General features: G+C 40.8%; 3 protein-coding genes across 3 annotated transcripts; 2 read left to right on the top strand and 1 right to left on the bottom strand.

Moving 5' to 3' along the window:
• The first annotated feature begins 1,620 nt into the window (after positions 1-1,620).
• LOC139290016 (BAR/IMD domain-containing adapter protein 2) lies at positions 1,621-8,203 on the top strand. Its single transcript, XM_070911705.1, has 14 exons — positions 1,621-1,668; positions 1,795-1,870; positions 1,985-2,071; positions 2,680-2,741; positions 2,955-3,026; positions 3,160-3,297; positions 3,855-4,007; positions 4,376-4,552; positions 4,859-5,498; positions 5,842-6,043; positions 6,522-6,584; positions 7,030-7,198; positions 7,312-7,352; positions 8,131-8,203. Exons 1-14 carry the CDS (start codon positions 1,621-1,623, stop codon positions 8,201-8,203), a joined length of 2,001 nt encoding a protein of 666 aa, XP_070767806.1.
• A 3,959-nt stretch (positions 8,204-12,162) lies between these two features.
• ndufa3 (NADH:ubiquinone oxidoreductase subunit A3) lies at positions 12,163-13,632 on the bottom strand. Its single transcript, XM_070912036.1, has 4 exons — positions 13,590-13,632; positions 13,246-13,320; positions 12,498-12,575; positions 12,163-12,361 (listed from the first exon to the last, which is right to left on the bottom strand). The coding sequence occupies exons 1-4, from the start codon at positions 13,630-13,632 to the stop codon at positions 12,270-12,272; spliced, it is 288 nt and encodes a 95-aa protein (XP_070768137.1). The 3' UTR covers positions 12,163-12,269.
• Positions 13,633-13,718: 86 nt separating this feature from the next.
• Positions 13,719-17,510, top strand: tfpt (TCF3 (E2A) fusion partner). Its single transcript, XM_070912035.1, has 7 exons — positions 13,719-13,937; positions 14,283-14,416; positions 15,023-15,145; positions 15,555-15,625; positions 15,707-15,776; positions 16,672-16,830; positions 17,071-17,510. The coding sequence occupies exons 2-7, from the start codon at positions 14,315-14,317 to the stop codon at positions 17,143-17,145; spliced, it is 600 nt and encodes a 199-aa protein (XP_070768136.1). The 5' UTR covers positions 13,719-13,937; positions 14,283-14,314; the 3' UTR covers positions 17,146-17,510.
• The last annotated feature ends 690 nt before the right edge of the window (positions 17,511-18,200 follow it).

Here is an 18,200-nt window from a genome sequence, read left to right as displayed (position 1 = left end):
AAGTCATGAATCTTTTAAACAATTTTCTTTTTTCCTGTAATTTCTTGGCAATTAAAATTGTTTAGTGGCATTAGGGCTGCAGCTATAAAATGTCAGAAAATAGGGAAACATGTCTACAGTTGCTTGTTTTGTCTGTCCAAAACCCAAAGATGTTCAGTTTGCTGCCACATAAAACAGAAAAAAACAGGGATTTTTTTTGGCATTTTTGCTTGAGAAATGACTCAAAATGAATAATTGATCATCAAAATAGTTGACTAACCGTTAAAAGGACTAATCGTTGCAGCTTTAAGTGACATAAGTGGACTTTAAATGCGGTGTTTGCTTCCTCAAACCATCTGAAGAAATTTAAAGAGGCCAAACCACATGAATGCACCTTCTGTGTCAGTGTCCCAACCACCTGCAGACTGTTCCTGTTGCATCCTGAAACAAACAACACTTTCTTAGAATTAAACCACACAAAGTTGAGAATATACACACATAAATGCTTCAACTAGCTCCAGTATTTCACTTGAATGTGCACACTTACAAAGCCCTTCAAGCTAAATAAAGATGACAAAGTTAGGACACAGCTCCCACTTTTCTGTCTGCAGACTGTTACAGCTCCTCTGACAAATTACAGACTACACCAGGGTGGCCCTAATGAGCAAGAGTCTGGAAATGTTTTCTTTGTGTCATATACCATTAGTTGATCTGGGTCAACGTTTTCTCTGTAATCTTGCTGTGATAACAAAGGAGGGCTGCACGGGGAAAAACCGAGTGAGCATTTTGCCATTAAACCCAGACTGGAAATCCTTTGACCCCGGAGCAGTCCCCCCTTGATCGTCCTCTCTGCTGAGGAAACATTGTTGTCGCGTGTTTATTCAGCGCTCTGACACCTGTGACTCGGACTGGAGGAGCCCATTGTTCTTATCTGAAACAGTATAACTCGTCTGGCACCCGAAATCTAGGAGAAATATTTGGGTTGCTGTAATGTTGCGAAGCGATAATGTAGAGACTGGCAGCTGAGACAGCAGAGGAGAGCCATGTGAAAACAACACCACTTCCCTCAGACAAAACCCAAGACGATCTGACATCCTCATCGCTTGTTGTGATGGTTTGATGGCCTTAAAAGTCCTCTAGCAGATTTAAATCTCACACTTTCAGTCCGTCACAGAGAGTTATAGCACTGAATAGTCACGTACAGATTCTTGTTTAGTAAATGTGAAGATTTGAAAGGATTTGTGCAGTGAAATCTTGTAGTTGCTCCTTAAAAGCAAGGAAGAGGCAGGTTCTCTACACATGGACCAATGCAAATACCTGACACTCATCGTTGTGTAGTTTCACAATGAGTCGATGAATTTTTTAGTGTATAAAATACCGGAAATTGAATAATCAACTAACACATTTTTGACGTCTCCTTTCCTCTGTGGAGGTGAGGATAAAAATACTTGGGTTTGTGCTTCTTCCTCAAGATTTGGGGTACATTTTGAGAGTCAGTGTGATAGGTCATCACTAATTGCAATGTGCTTTTTTCTTTTCTTCTCTTTTAGGAGATCTGCTGTAAAGCTTAGGGCCCTGAACAACAGGAGGAAAAGACGATATAAACATACATAGTGGCAGGACACAACTGAGAGAAGAAACATGTCTCGAACAGAAGAGGTCAACAAGATGACAGAAAATGTCTACAAGGTTTGACTCTACTGCCTGTTTCTCTGCTCTGTGATCTGTTTTTTTTGTTTTGTTTTGTTTTGTCACATACGCAGTCGCACACAGTATAATGTGTAGTGAAATGGTTAGAAATGTGTGTATCAACAGGGGATTCTGGACCAGTTCAACCCCAGTCTGAAGAACTTTGTGACCATGGGGAAACACTACGAGAAAGCCCTGACAGGTTAGTCACACAGGCCTTCAAATGTGTCCTCTTCGCTGACATGAAGTAATACGTTACTGAATCACTGAATAGGATATTTTTCAGTTTTCTCCTAACATGAACTTTCTTCTTCAGGAGTAACTGTGGCTGCCAAAGGGTACTTTGATGCTCTGGTGAAACTGGGAGAACTGGCGAGCGACAGCCAAGGCTCCAAAGAGCTGGGTGAGTGGGCAGCAGGCGGAGGAGGACCGGGTTGAGGAGAGAATAAAGTAATAAATAAATCGGTGATGGCACCTAATGAAATGAAGAGAGTCGACGTGACGGCTGGAGAGACGTTGAAAATAGTCTGCTGCATGTGTTGGCAAGGGAGGAGATGAAGACGAGAGGGAATGAGGAAATGTAGATAGAGAGAGAGAGGGAGAGAGAACAGAGGGAAAGGGAGAGAGTAGGGTCATTGTTGGGAGATTAACAACACCACATGATCTCATTGTAATGCTGAAAACAGCGGGGGAGGCAGGCAGGAGAGTCGGAGGGCGAGATGCCAGCCACCACATACTACAGCGCTGTGTGACAGAGGGAGGGACTCACAGCTGACCGACACTTTGTAAAGGAGGGATTGTGTTAAAGCAGCAAGTTTTATGGCGTTTTTACTGACGTGTCATCTGCATGTATGATGTTGATGTTGATACTGAACGGCCCGCATTAGAGCACAGAGTTGAGATAAACACAGTGCGATAGTTTCTGCACTATAACTAATGAAAGCAGCTGATTATGTTTTCCATCTAAATCATATATATAATACTGATTTCCTTCACTGTTGCTCCTCGCAGGCGACACACTGTTTCAGATGGCCGAGGTCCACAGACAGATTCAGGTGCAGCTGGAGGATGTGGTAAGACTCGGGCTCGGTTGCTCTGCAGCACAAATTCATGTTATTGACAAATCATCACACGGTGATCATTTGGCTGATAATTGCACATTCATTAAACATGGACACATATTTTTGGGAGATTTTTAGCAACCATTTCAAAATATCATCTGATGTTTGAATTGTAAAATTTACTTTATTTAATAAAATGCTGCATATGAATCTTTTCCTCAACAGTTGAAGCTGTTTCACTCTGAGCTGCTCGCCCAGTTGGAGCAGAAGCTGGAACTGGATATTAAATACCTCACAGTAAGTGAACGTAAAACGTCCCACACTCAGTATAACAAAACCTCCATTCGCTTTTGATCAATTGTGAGAAAAGCAGGATTTCTGCTTAGTTTAAAATGTTTTGTTTAATTTGTTTGTCTGACTTTCCTCCCAGGCCACCCTAAAGAAGTATCAGAGTGAGCGCAGGTCTAAATCTGAGTCTATCGAGCGCTGCCAGTCCCAGCTGAAGAAGCTCCGCAGGAAGAGCCAGGGCAGCCGCCACCCGAACAAATATGGAGACAGAGAGATGCAGGTAAGTGAAGCACAGAGTGAAATGTAAGCTAAAGTTATTAAGACAAGGTGACCACTTTTGTTTGAGAAACAAAAACCATTCAAACTCCTGGATCCTGAACATCTCACTCAGCTTTACAGCAGATTAAAAAGCTGTGAGTTGTGTGAGCGTTTGTGTGAGAAAATAGGCCAGTGTGAATAAGATTAAAGGACAATCTGCCTCAGCTGATTTTTCAGAAAACAAGCAACTAAGCGCACAAGCTGTTACTGGAAGAAATATCAATGATATAAGAGGGGGAAAGGATTTGGCCACTTGGAGAGTGAAAATGAGTAATCAAGCGTTGTGTTGTGTTGGATGAAAAGGTCACCATGATTATGATTTGGTTTTTGTTATCATTGTGCAGCAGGCAGGATATGATGTCACACATTGCTCCAGGTCTCGCTCCTTACAATGTGCATTAAAGGTCACTCCGTCTTTGAGTACTGTGCATGTGGCCGTGAATGCAGCGCTGTGCGTGCATGTTTAAGTTTAGGTTTATGTTCAGGTTTGCGGTGAAATCTCTCCGACTTTTTCTTCAGTTTGTGGAGCTGATGAGTCGTCGCCAAGGCGAGCTGGATGCGCTGGTTGCCACGGGTTACAAGTCTGCGCTCACTGAGGAAAGGAGACGATATTGCTTCCTGGTGGACAGACAGTGTTGTGTTACCAAACTGCTCATCAACTACCACTCCAAGGTGACCTGTTCACAGTTACTTATTTATTTACCTTTAGATGTATTGAGTGGTCGGTCTCACCTGTTACTGTTAATACTCAATAGATCCTAGAACATGTATTAATCCGTACCTGAAAATAGTTTCCAACAAATGCTGTTTTTTAAATGAAAGTAAATATTTGGGACTTTAAAAATTCACATCTTCAGTAGGAATGAACGAAGAGTCCCAGACAGGGCAGGGATGTTGGAAAGTATTGAGACCAATGCATTACACTTTTTTGTACAGATGTTTGGGGATTAGTTGACAATAGCTAAAGAATAGAACAACTCCTGCGTTATCCTTTAACAGTGTTGTAATTTTCTCTTTTTGTGCTTCTGAACATAATCTAGGTGAGAGAGCTTCTGTCGCAGAAACTGTCATCTTGGCAGCAGTCATGTTCTCAGCCCACAAAACTCCCAGAGCGCGCTCTGAATCTGCTGCGTCACACTGCGCCTCAAAGCTCAGGCGCTGCTGGGATAGCCGAGGTCCTCCGCCACACCAAGCTGGGCTCTGCTCAGCCAGAACAGGTCAGATCATGTTTGTTTACACTGGTTCAAATGTTTACTTTTGTTTGAGTTAAGCATTATTAGAAGTTGCAGTTCTGAATCTCAGCTGCACTTTGGTTGGTTTCCACTGAGGGATTACTTTTGAAACCACTTCATAACCTAAACTCTAACATGCATGGTGGGGGCCGAACACAAAACAAGTCTATTATTAGTTGTTCCTTTTTGATTTGAGTCCTTTAGAAACTTTAATGAGGCATTTTCCATATTTTTTTCATTTTAACCGTGATTATTTCTGGTCGTTAACAATATCTGTCCGTGGTTTTTCAGAGGCTCTCTGTTCAAGAAGTCCCTCCTCTGTTGAATGGAGACTCCAGTCGCTCCCAGCAGCAACGCTCGCTCCCCTCCTCCTCCTCTCAGAGTGAAACCTGTCCTCCTCAGGGCTCCCCCCAGACTTTCCGCTCTGTCTCCACTGGAGGAGCAGCTGGAGGTTCATCACGAGGAGCGTCTCCTCAGCACGCCAGCACACCCCTCAGTGCATCGGCCAGCCCCCTCCCTGACAGCAGCGCCAGCGCCAGTCCTGCCTCATCCACCCCCACCACTACCGGCAGCTCGGCCCAGCAAAGCTCTCTCCTCTTGGCCTCCAACACATCCAACCTCTCCCCCTGTCTCATCCCCTCCACGGTGATGTCGCTCAGCCAGATCTCCCCGGCCAGCGGCTCCCTGCAGGGCATGACCCTCCCCATCCCCCACAGTGCTCCTCACAGTCCTCCACTGCCCCACAGTGCTCCTCTCTCCAGGGCCATGACTCCTGTGCAGTTACTGCACCAACAGGTGGGACCAGGAGGGAGCAATACTTCATCACCGTCACACACTCCCTGGCTGCTGAAGACCGCTGAGATGTGTGCAACAGCAACTCTTCCTCTGCCGAGGAGACCTGTCAGTGAAATGAGGCTGGGCGGCTTTCAGGGTACGATGTGATAAGTCTCCTCTGTGTGTCTCCATCCCCATTCTTAAAGTTGTAATCCTTAAGATTTTAGTCCTTGTTGATTTGGCGACACCCATGGTTACTGTGGTACTGTTGCTCCATTACTCCCTGAAATGTTTACAACTGATCTGCTGGTGTTATGTTTGCTTTAACAGTAACTTAATACAGCTCAGGCTGATGTCAGTGAGATAAAATATGCATCATTTAAAAATTACTCGTGAATAGGCTGACATTTTGAATCCAGCGCAGGACTGGCAGACTCCGCCTCCGGCTTGATTTCATGAAAATCTTAAGGATTATAACTTTATCTTGGTCCTCTACCTAGGCTCCAGTCTCCCCAGGATGCTGCCTTTATCTGGACCTTCACGCGTGGAAGCCATGTTCGCTCACACTCCCGGAGCATCAGAGGGTGGCGGCATGGGGGGCGGAGCTTGCTTACTGCACTTCCAGCCTGGTGACAACATCACCCTGCTCATCTCTGAGCCCAGAGACGGGTGGCACTATGGTCAAAATGAGCGAACTGGACGGTATGTTTTACAAATCACACACACAAGAATCTGCTGAAATGTACAGCACAAGAGTAAAAAATACCACTGAACTGCTGTATAACTCGAAAGGGCCTTGTAGTGTTTAGCATTGTTATAATGCACAAAACTCAGAAGACTCTGATATGTCTCAATGCCATAAGACAAGGCTGAATGAAGTTGGTTCTGGCTGGAATGTCAAGATTATGTTCAGACGTCACGATAACCAAAACAAGTCAGGGACACCACTTCCCCGAAACCTTGTGCTCCTTTCTAGCTTACTGTAAGCAGAACAGCCTTTTCTTTCTTACGTCAGAAGACTTCACATATCACATGTTGCGTGAAAGCTTCTCTCTGACACCAGGTTAACAAATATATTCATATATAAGAGAGTTTTCTTCATCACACCCCTGTCTTGCTGCTCGATGCTCTCATTTGATTATTCAGCAGTGGTCACATGTAGTAAACTTTTCCTTCACAGGAAAGGCTGGTTCCCTTTCTCCTACACTCAGCCACACCACAGTAAGATGGATCACCTCGAGAGGTAAGTCAAAGAAGAACAAACACTGAAAACTTGAACTTTGACACTGTTAATGACAGACATGCTTCTTTCACTTCCTTTTAGCCGTTTACAACTCAGTATATCTGCAATACTTTGTCATAACACTGGTTGATTCATAGAAAACTCAACGGGGTCATTTTCATGTTGAAACATATACGACACTCTTCCCTTTTCCATCTGTGTTCTTAAAAAATCAAAACATCTTTCCTGCCAGATGCACAGAAAAGTGCACAGGAGCTCATAAACCGCAGCGTGATACTTTCAGTCTTTCCACTGCCCTCTCCCAACACATTCCCTTTGCTCTCCAACACCAACAGCATTGTTGATGAATGAACACAAAACCAACAGCTCTCAACGCTCATCATGTTTCCTTTGTCTTTTTTCGTCTTGTATATTCTTTCCTCTCTTTCTGTGACCTTCCCTTTAGCTCCCTCTTCTTATCTAAGGCTAACAGCACCAGTACGGGCCAGCTCGACAAGCTGGTGTCTCCAGGTTTCCCAGCCCTCACCCCCGAATCAGAGGAGGAGCGCTCCCTTCCTCCCCAGAGGGTCAGCACCTTCCGCCCGCGCCCGTACAGCATGGCCGACAGCAACAAGGTCAGAAACCTGTGGGAGGAGGTCAAGTGAAGCTGACCCTCACTGCTAATGGAAGAGATACAGATGCTTCCTAACGATGGAGATGTAGTAAAAATATATTCTTTACGTTACAGATCACCTCAGAACTGGTCTCTCCACCACCCTCCCCAACCAGGTAACTTTTAGCAGGTGTTCTGTGTATGTCATTAAAGGAGTATTCCACCAATTTTATATGTCAAAATCAAATTACTAGTCACATTACTCTGATAAGCGACTGATCACTTGATCCAGGGTTGGTTATGGAGACTGCAGATTTTTTAACACAAAGCCTGTGTTACAAACTAGGAGCGTGAAGTTTGAAAGACAAGAGTGTTTATCAGGCAAGGAGGGTCTAACAAAGAAGCTATCAAGTCATTTATTGGAAGTGTTGGATCAATTGTTTATGGCGCTTGACCATCAATTTTGATTGATAATTCTTTTTTGTCCAAGCTAGCGCCGTAGCTCTAGGGATGGCATGTTGGTCTGTCAGTCGATAGACCACTTTGGTCCTATTACCATTAGATGGGTCGCCATGAAATCTTGTACAGGCATTCATGGTGCCCAAAGGATGAATCCTAATGACTTTGGTGACTTTTCATCTGGCACCATCACCAGATACCTGCAGAATTAATGATATTCCCATTAGCATCAGCTGTACTAATTAGGACATGTTAGCACGCTAATACGCAAAACTAGGATGTTGAACATGCTGAACATTATACCTGCTAAACATCAGCATGTTAGCACGCTTATGTTAGGATTTACCTCAAATAAATACAGCCACACAGAGCTGCTTGTATGGCTATAGACTACTAGTCTAATTCCCACCGCTGTATGTGCCCTTTTTAATCGCCAGTTTATATAATGTACGATTTATTATCATACCTTTAATTTTCATCGTTTCCTCGTTTCAGGCTCAATCCATTTGCCCACGTCCGACTCAGAAGAACTGTCACCAACGATCGCTCAGCTCCCATCATCGAGTAAGCGTTTTATTCCCACAGCAGCAGCAATCCTGTTCTCTGTGGTTTGTCAGTCCATCAAACCTCAGGTTGAATCCTGGAAACAGCACATTAGTTCATGTTGATTCTTCTGAATTGTTCTTTACTTTGGATGTTCTTTTTTTTGCAAATTAATCATATGCAGATTGTGTTACGTGTGCAGGAATAGACCATTTTTAAATCAAAGTATAAGAGGTTCATGTGTGCAAGCTGATCTGTTATAAATATGATTACAGTCCATTCAATTTTGAAGTAGTTAATAGGAGAAGTAGAAAGAAGACCACTAAAACATCTGAAAATTCAGTTTGAGTGAAAAGTGGGCATTGAAATAAAATCTAGGCTAGTTATTAAGAAACAGACATAAGATGTTTGGCTGTACTTAGCTTAGTGTTTGAGATCGACATACTGTATCTTGCTCGTCCAGAATAACTAACATATTTAGGTTTTTCCTGAAAATGATGAAAGATGCCTCTTATTTTACTGTTTTACGGTGCAATTTTTTCTCGACGTAACCCTTAATATCTAGAGCTTTGTTGTTTTTTGTGTCTTATTCCGAAGTGTCCTATGTTGGGCTGATCTAGGGACTGGCTCCTAATAGCAGGTTGTGAACTTTCACTTTCACTGTAATGAAGTGTTATGGAAAGAGGACAGGCTCCTACTCTAAAAGTGCTATTATGATTATTATATTTTTTAGAAAAGCTGCCAGATTGTTGCATTTTCTTGGTTTCAGTGACGGTGAACTTCAATTTATTAAGTGTCTTTTCTATTTTAAAACGTGGTTGTTTGGTTGAGACTTGGCATATTTGAATGAAGTTGGCACCATGAGTTGTTTTTGTGTCATTTCTACCTTAAAATGACTGAACGTGGGTAATGCTGTTTGAGTGTTACATCAGTTATATCTTGTGTTTATGCCAGTTAACACAACACATTCTGCTGCTGTAAAGTTATATATCAGTATTTCATGAATGTAGATTTTTGGATTAGTTTAACTTTTTACGTGGACTCAAAATGCATTGTAAAAACTACCTTAAATTTGATTATTCAAATGATTGATCAATGAGACTTGTTAGTTTTCCAGTGTAATGCTTATTTAATACAGAGCAAGTCCTACAAAACAAAAAAACAGAAAAGCTTATGAGCGACACAAACTGTGACAGTTAATAGTTGAACGTTTGGACGGTGTTATTATCGAAAGAAGTGTATTTTTTAGAAAGTAGCATGTTGTGGAAGGTTTAAAGTGTTAAGAATGAGAGGTTTGCGTGCTTAGTCTTCGGATTTGATGTCTTCTTGATTCCTTTTCAGTCCCAAATCTAAAGCTAGACAACATCTAGGCTAGTTGATTGTAGTTGTACGTTTACCAATCAGACTGAGCAGAATCTTCAAGAGAGATGTGTAAAGCCAAGACAGACGATGGGAGTAAGTTTTAATGGGGAAATGTATCCAAGAAAGTGATGAAGAGCGCACACGGGAAGTTGACCAACGTCTGAGCAAGTGTTTATGGTAAACTAGGAATATCCAAATTAATATTCTGTAGCTCTGCAGTCGCCACTAGAAAACTGAGGTTTAATGGTGAACCTTTGTATCTGTGATGCAAGCTGAAATGTTCCTGTTGTAATTGCATTGAGTTGATCTTTTAGCACCTTGAAGATTCAAGATAACGCCCACAAGGGTTGTAGTAAGTCATTTCTAACAGCACATATATTACTTTGAGTAGTATGGCATCATTAATAAAAGGTGACAGTAAAAAGATAGAGCTAATGATTATTCATGCTTGTAAAAAGTGCTTAAAATGTGTGATTGTATGACTTTTATTTGACTTGTATATATAATGATATTTCACTTTGGTAGAACATTTTGACTTGGTACAAGCTGCAGAAACACTGGACATCTGTCAGCCGTGGTATTCAAACCTTTCTCTCCAACTGTGAACAGGAAATAAGGCCTCTTGCACCGTGACACAGTGAAAATACAGTGTGACTTATTCTTCACGTACATAGGCCTGAATGTGTTTTAAACGTAGAGTATTGATTCATCCAGACTTAAACCTTTGAGTTACTGGTGTCTGTTGTTGTGGCCAGTATTGATGCAGTGAAAAATATTATAAAACAAATAATTTGGTGTATTAATGAAAAGTGTGTAAACATTAGGGTGGAGATCGTCCCGGACGACCCCCCAATTGTGTTACATCTCCTCCATGGAAAAGAGAAGACGACAACCAAAGAAATTGAAAGAGTCAGTAATAGTGCAAATAAAAGTGATTCATTATCTGCTCAACGAAACTGTGATGGAGGAAAGGACCAGGTGCTTTTTCCAAACAAATAGAAATCAAGAAAACAAAACTAAGCCTGACTAAACTCTACCTCTAAAAACAAAAGACCTAACTTCACCAAAACAAGTACAAAGGTGGCACAAACCAATACTGTAATGTCTCTACACAAAGGTTACCTGCGTGTGTGGAAACATGTACATGGTATCACCTTTTTGTTTTAACAATAACACAGCTCGTGCAGACTGAGAGCAGAACAGAATGAGGGAGAGTGAACTCTTCAGGCTGCTTCTTTTGTAGCGGATCCCGAATGACGATAGGCCAGCTTAAAGTCCAAACAACCAATGAACAGCATGGCCAGGCTTGCACAGGTGGAAACCAATCACCTGGTTAGCACCCGGAGAGAAACTGAAGGGAGAGAGACACTTTCCCCTGCCTGGCACATAACAGATTGATACAGAGATGTATTGTAGTATATGTACAACATGGAAATATACCTGAAGTGTGAAATATGTTGAAATACATTGGAAGTTTATTAAAAATATAGATATATAACAAGAAAAATACCACAAAATGAATATGCACATTTAGTTAGTCTACAGGATATTGGATTTGTGTACATAAAGTATATGTGTAGATGTCTTAAAGATGACTGCAGATGGAGACACCTCATGTGCAGCAGAAAGCTATGTGCTACAATATGTTTGTTACTGCTTGGTTGCATAAACACTGCCACTAAATACAGGAACTTATCCAAAGTCCAAAACTCTTCTTCCAAAGTGAAATATTGTTTTAACATTGCACACCCATTTTACAGTTTACAGTTCCTCGGTTCTGTAAAAAAAATATGAAGCAACGTAAACAGACCGTCAGTCTGTTCTGAGTTGCATCGACATGAAATCCCGGTGCCTGCAGAAGATGTTATATTATGATGATGAATACTGCTGAGGAAGACGTTCTTTACCTGAAACACTGAATATTGACGTGTCGTGAAATAAAAGTTCTATGAAGGAAATCTTTGTCCACTGTTACTCTGTTTGTGTAACTTTTAAAACAAACTGAGCTTTTTGTGTATCGTTTCAAATGTGCATTTACAGTATTACTTAGAAATATCACATATATCCAAAGTGGATGTGGAGTACACAGTTCATGCATGAACAGAAACAAACGGGTGTTTAAGTGGCACAGGCAATACAACATCTCACTGAATAATCCACAGTCACATGTTTTAACTGTAGCAGCTGGGTCTTCATTTTTAAGGGGTTTCATGAAGTACTGCTCCAGATATTGTTCTGCTACCTTTCATACTCGTGAAAGTAGAATAATGCTGCATTTCTAAACGGCTTTGTCAAGTTAAGCCTCTCCTGAAGGATCAGGGTTGTGTTGAAGCTTAGTTTCAATACTCTCATGATCTGCTCTGGAAAATCAAACAAATCTTAACAATGAGTCAAGTTTTCTGACAGAACATTTAGATTTGTTTCACATTTGTGGGTTTTTTGAGATGTCCAAATCACAAAACACTTATAAACTACAAGTTCTAATATTGAGCTTTGTTCAACTGAGGCAATTAGACCAAGAACATTTTCATTTTCTGAAATCTTAATGTAATGTTATAATGTACTAAAACATTCAATCCAAATGTATTGAATGTAACCAAATCAAACAACGTGGCACAAAAGTAGAATTAAATAGATCATCTTTATTGTGTGACACTGACGAGGGGAGCAGATATGCAGACACATATGAACGAGAGGAACGGCACAAGCGTTTATTATTAGAATGTGAATTAAAGCTTTTTAAGCCATTCCAAGCTGTTTCCTTTTGTATCACAGGGATGGGAGGGGACGTCAGCCATGTTCCCATCATCTCGCACAGGGACTACAGGGGGAGAGTAAGGAAAAGAAGCTTTAATATTTGATTAAACAGGTGTGGAAGTAAATGGTTGAAACATCCAGAGCTGCTTCACTTCAGTGACAACTTAACCTGCCGTAAAATGATCAGCAACAGCGTTTACCTGGGTAGTTGTATGGCACCGCAGAATTGATCATTCCTGTGTACTTTGTGATGGGGCTGATGAATGGAAGAGCGATACCTGAGGGAATAAAAGTTTTATTAACTTAACATACAACATATTAATGATATATATTAATGATTACATGTACATTGTGTCTACATTGGTCAATTGACAAAAAATAATTGGTTATGGTCCCCAGAACAGCTCATATAGAAACCAGAGAGAGAGAGAGAGAGAGAGACACCTTACTCTCAGTCTGTTTTTGAATCAAATTACTGGCTCTTATTCACTTGACATACCCCGGTCCTGACCACTCCCAGTAACTATACATAAAAGGGCTAGAAATAAAAGGTACTGTGGGCTCATTGTGGGCCATCACCACTGGAACAGAGAAGCCAGGGGACCTATGAGACTCTGAATATGTAAAGACATCTCAAGACATTAACTTCTGAGGTGCTTTTGGTCTTCTTTTATCTAACCTTAACATATTCACCCTCATATGTAATATTGTGCTGCTTTTGGTTAAATCTAACTACACGTTATGTTTTCAATTGAGTGAGACTGAACTGAAGATGTATGTAAATTCATGATAGCCAGTATGGGTCCATACCGGTAATTGTCTTTCATATTAAATGTTGTTTTATTAGCATGGCCATAATTAATCATGGCCATAATTAGTCTCCAAAGCGAGTTGTACAATGTTGTGCTCTCTGTGTATCACACACACATTAGGAGGCTGGTCACTGACCTGTCAGTCCAATAGCACAGGAGGCCAGGATGACAGGCTCCTTGTTCCATGCATTCTTCAGGAACGCTCCGATTGCTGCAGTAAAAAAACAAAAACAAAACAGGTTAAGATTCCTCCACAGCTGACAGTCAACCAACGGTTAGCTGACGTTAGCCACCGCTAGCAACACAGCCAAGGTCACATTTTACGTTTTATTTCGAATGGATTTCATTCTGTTAAAGTTGCTCTGAGACCTCGTCAGCGTGGTTTTGAGTGTGTAAAGTGATTATTTGAGCTATCCGGTGGTCTTATTAAAGATAATTTAACCTGGTAGATGTACACAAGATGACTAAATATTCACATACCCGCCATGTTGTCTTCTGTAGTTTCAAGCGAGCGTGTGTTCATGGGAAATGTAGTAACTACTAAACGACGTATAATTTCCGCGCCCGTCGCATAAAAACATTAGCTTATCGACAGGAATGTGAAAGAGGAGCTACCCTTGCTTGGCTTTACGTTTAATTTCAGCCAAGTATATGTATATTTAGTTTATAGTATATGTTGGTAAACGCTCTTAGCTAACCTGACAGTGTAGTCTATAGACTAAAACACAGTTTATAGAGTACGTTGGACTTTATTAAACAGTTTGCAGTGGAGCCTTAAAACCGCAGGACAAACACACACAGCTGTTTTTGGACTTTTCATTCATAAATGTAAGTACTGGGTAGATTGATAGCATGTTGCCTATTATGATAGTCCGTCATTGATGATACCATGTGATGATATACCTAATATTTTCAGTATAACTCTAAATTTATTCAATAAAACGTCGCAGATATTTGAAAATGCTCATCACAAGTTAACGTTACCACCGTCGAAGTTAAAGTCTTCAGTTTTCTAACCTATGTGACCAGCAGGCAAAATTATTAAGTATTTTTATTTGATAAATTCATTTAAATTATTGTCAATTGGTATGATTCTTTGGTTGAGTGCCAGAAGTATTGTGAATTTGTACCTACACATACTGTATGTGCATAAAATATTTTTGTTTTTTATAGTAAGACAGAATCGTGTCTCTCTTCCGGTCCAGATGATGGAGGATTTTTCTGGTTTGGCTCTGCCTCCTCTGTTTGGAGGACACATCCTGGAGGCAGAGCTGGAGCCTGGTGGTGTGGAGCTGGGACCAGGAGAGGTAACGGTTGATTGATTAATGATAATGGATTAGTGATCATGGTAATGGTAATAGTAATATATAGATTATATAGATATGTTGATAGTGCTTCCTGTGTCACAGCGTCATGAGAAGCTTTGCACATAGCTGTCTATGTCACTAATAGCAGTTTTAACACCACCTCTTGGCCCTGATCTAGCTCTGTCTTCAAAGAAAGAAGCTACAGTCACACCCTTGATCTAGCATCTCAGCTAAATACGCCATAAATGTGATCAATACATGCTAGAATTTGGCTAGAATCTTATTTTGTAGTCGTGACAGACATTTCTAATTCTATTAGCGATACTTGGTCAAAATATTTGATGTTGCTCAGTGGCTGGAGCAAGGATCTGCTGCGGTTGAAGGAAATTTCTGACTGGTATTGTATGCATTAATGACACGGAAAAGGTATTTCAGATCAAAGTAGGTACACAATGACACAATGATTGTGCAATATAGATACCTGTAATATGTTTTTTTCTGAGCATCAAAAATATTACCACAATAAAACACACAACCCACAACTTTATTGTAATAGATTCATCAACTGGCCAACCACAAAACAGAAACAAGCGTTTTCTTCTCCAGGTGGAGCTGGGCCCGGGAGGCGACGAGCTGCTGGAGAGTACAGCACAAGAGGATGAAGAGAGAAGAGCCCTTGATAAGAGGAAATATCTGGCTCTGAGCAGGAGATGTAAAGAAATTGAACAGGTGTGTGCAAGCTTGCATCTGCTTGCATAGATGTGTGTTACTTTGCCCAAACTTCTTGTCTGTGTGTCTTGTGTGATATGAAATTGGGTTGTATTTGTCATGTAGTTCCTGATTTCTCACATAATTTCTAGTTATGTACTTGTTCTAGTTATGTTCTTTCAAACTAACGCTAATATCAGCTGATATTGTTGTAGGTGCAGAACAGGCTACTCTCTCAGAAATGCCTTTCGCAATAGGACTATTTTTAATGAAGACTATGATACTAAATGTCCCTAAAAGTCCAATTCAACAATCAAATATTGGACTAATACTGGTAATACTTTTTAAAGCTCATATCACAGAAGTATGGTGGTATACATGTAATCAGTTCCTCCCTCTCCACCCTGTAATCACTTTTTATCTTTTTCAGGTGAATCAGAAAATTCTTGGTCGCCTTCACCAAGTACAAAGAATCACACGGCGCTTGAAGAAAGAGAGGCGGTGCAGTAACTAAAGTTTCTTTACATTTTCTGAGAGGTTTCCCACTTGATGGCCCGTCTGAAGATTATATTAATCTTACAGGTTTCTCATGAAGACTTTAGATGCGCATGGGGATGACTACAGGAACGCCCAGCTCACTATACTTCTAGAGGTGAGAACTAGATGGACAGATGGCTGTGTGTGATACATTTTAAAGAAGAAAATAATTATCAAGCAGATAAAATACATTTTTCGTAGTCTGACATGCCATGATATTAGTCATGGGATTGAAAAAATGTGTCCAGCAGAGGTGCTGTGGGTCATTTCTGATGTCATTCAAATCTGCCTGTCCGCCTGTCAACTGCCCCACCCCATTGTTATGATCCATATTTTGAAATCGGTGCCTGCACGGGCGTAAAACCATTATTTTTTCATTCAGCAGGACGTGAACCTGTGCTAATCTGAGCGCCAAATGTTAGCTCTTTATGTGAATAGGCCCAGTTGGCGCAATAACCAATGGCTTAGTATATCAGACCAAAGTTGAGCAAAAGTTACATATTTGATTTTGAGTATTTTATATCAGTTCCAACCGCTGGTCTATGACTTGACCCACCTGATGCACAAGAAACCTGAAGGACTAATAAGGCCTGATCAAATGATATTAATGTGTTTGATTTTGATTATGATTTGTTTTACTAATGCAGTTGACTGTGGGTGGATAAACCTGTTATGGGGCCCCGGTACAAACATTTAGGCCCCTGTTGACTGGAAAAGAAAGCGTGAGCACAATACAAACTAAAATAATTAAGGTCTTTAATCTAGATTTTGACACGGGACCCTTCTACAAGACAGGACAACAAGATTGGGTAGTAATGCAGGACTCGCTTTAGTTGTGTTTATGTTCAGATGACAAAAACCCAATACACACACAGGTAATCTGGGGCCTCTGAGGATCCCAGAGCAGTAACCCAGCATGTCTGCTGATTTGTTTGATTTACATAAATGAATATAATCAAGCTTGTTTAGTGCCTTTTACATTTTACATTTTTTGCTTGTTCTTGTTTCAGGATGAGCCTGGAGCCCATATAGATCCTGCTGCTGGAGTGGAGGACGACCGGCTCAACGGTGTGTCTGGTTCCTCTTCGTCTGCAGCATTGCATCATGCTGCTGGACCGAAGAAGAGGAGGCACCGAATTCAACGGCAAGACAAAGACAAAGACCAACAGGTAAGAAGGTGAAGAATTCTGCTGGACTGCTGTTGTAATTTCAAGTGTATTAAATACATTGTTCAGTTTTTTGCAACATGCTCTGTGTCTTGCCATGTGCGTGTATGTGTGATTGGATGAACATGCAGTTGTGGACGCAGGTGCTTTAAAATGCAGATAGGTCTCATTAATGTAAGCATTCAGACATCTGACAGTGCAGAATTGTTTTTCTGTTGACTGAGTTTCTGCTTCTTTTCCCAGACTGAACCAGACATGTCCGTTTTGGCAGAGACACAGTTTGGAGAAATGCCCAGCCCAACCTCTCTGTCTCACTGATCATTGCACTGCCCTGGATACGATGATGATAAAGGAGCGCCCAGTTTCTTTAACTGTTCAGTAGATACGCTGCTTCTGTTTAGCCAGGTTTTGCACTGTTTGTAGTTTTACTTGAACTATGTGAACAGATTGAATTCGAGGAGGTAAAATGGGATGTTATTCATATGGTGCGTATATACATTTGTTTTGTATATATTATATTCTGTTTTCATGTTTTGTAGTAAGAGTTGATGGCAACACATAATTATGACCTGTGCACACTGTCATGGACACTGTTGGCCTCCTGTCAACCCAGATACAGTTATCGGAGGGAAGCAATCTTGTGTTATTAATGGCTTTCACAATACATTCCTGGATACTATCAATGGTTTCATGGTTCATGATTTTATCAGTAAGCAGTAAGAGTCATGATCAGTATTAAAGTATTACAGACTGCTGTTTGTTTCTTAGGCTGTATTATTTTTAATTTAGTTAGTAAGTTTTTTCATTGTTTTTAACTTTTAAAAGTCTTGAAATGTTTAGAAAGGGCTGGTGTATGTATTTTATTATGTTTGCTGGTGTAAACAAGAAGCAAACAACTGACTTTAACAACAACTAATGCAAAACTCAGTTAAGTATGTCTTTTAGTACAATATTTTAAAAAATCAGTTTAGAATCCGTCAGAAATGAAAAGCAGTGTGTCTGTAAATAGTTTGTTTAATTTGACAAAAATCCTAAATGTCACAGTATTCCTCAGAGGATGGAGTGTGCTCAGTTGTCATTGAGAGCAATTTCTTGAAGTTTCTTGTCACCATGAATAAACTAGGAAATCTCTAATCTAAATCTATCTGAAGTAAAAATTCTATGACAATGTCGATGCAACGAGGTTAGGGGTTAAAATATCTAAATTGTATAGAAATGTGTCACAAAAGAAATGAGGAATGTCTAATTTCAGATACAGTTTTGGTTTAGTGTCGATCATAAGTCATCAGACGACTGAGCCAATGGTTGGACCCCATTCCAGCGGATGTCTCTCCGTGACAGGCGTGAGTTCTGTCCAATCAGATCTCGTAGAT

Source organism: Enoplosus armatus, chromosome 9, assembly GCF_043641665.1.
Source record: "Enoplosus armatus isolate fEnoArm2 chromosome 9, fEnoArm2.hap1, whole genome shotgun sequence".
In the NCBI taxonomy this organism is placed as follows: domain Eukaryota; kingdom Metazoa; phylum Chordata; class Actinopteri; order Centrarchiformes; family Enoplosidae; genus Enoplosus; species Enoplosus armatus.
This window is presented reverse-complemented; position numbering and strand designations above follow the sequence as displayed.

Coding starts and splice junctions, on each gene's coding strand:
- ndufa3 (XM_070912036.1), bottom strand. CDS start 13,632: ATGAACACACGCTCGCTTGAAACTACAGAAGACAACATGGCGG. Junction 13,321..13,589: donor TACAGAAGACAACATGGCGG/GTATGTGAATAT, acceptor TTTTTACTGCAG/CAATCGGAGCGTTCCTGAAG. Junction 12,576..13,245: donor CTGTGCTATTGGACTGACAG/GTCAGTGACCAG, acceptor TTATTCCCTCAG/GTATCGCTCTTCCATTCATC.
- tfpt (XM_070912035.1), top strand. CDS start 14,315: ATGATGGAGGATTTTTCTGGTTTGGCTCTGCCTCCTCTGTTTGGAGGA. Junction 15,146..15,554: donor GATGTAAAGAAATTGAACAG/GTGTGTGCAAGC, acceptor TATCTTTTTCAG/GTGAATCAGAAAATTCTTGG. Junction 16,831..17,070: donor ACAAAGACAAAGACCAACAG/GTAAGAAGGTGA, acceptor TTCTTTTCCCAG/ACTGAACCAGACATGTCCGT.
- LOC139290016 (XM_070911705.1), top strand. CDS start 1,621: ATGTCTCGAACAGAAGAGGTCAACAAGATGACAGAAAATGTCTACAAG. Junction 5,499..5,841: donor GAGGCTGGGCGGCTTTCAGG/GTACGATGTGAT, acceptor TCCTCTACCTAG/GCTCCAGTCTCCCCAGGATG. Junction 6,585..7,029: donor AAGATGGATCACCTCGAGAG/GTAAGTCAAAGA, acceptor CCTTCCCTTTAG/CTCCCTCTTCTTATCTAAGG.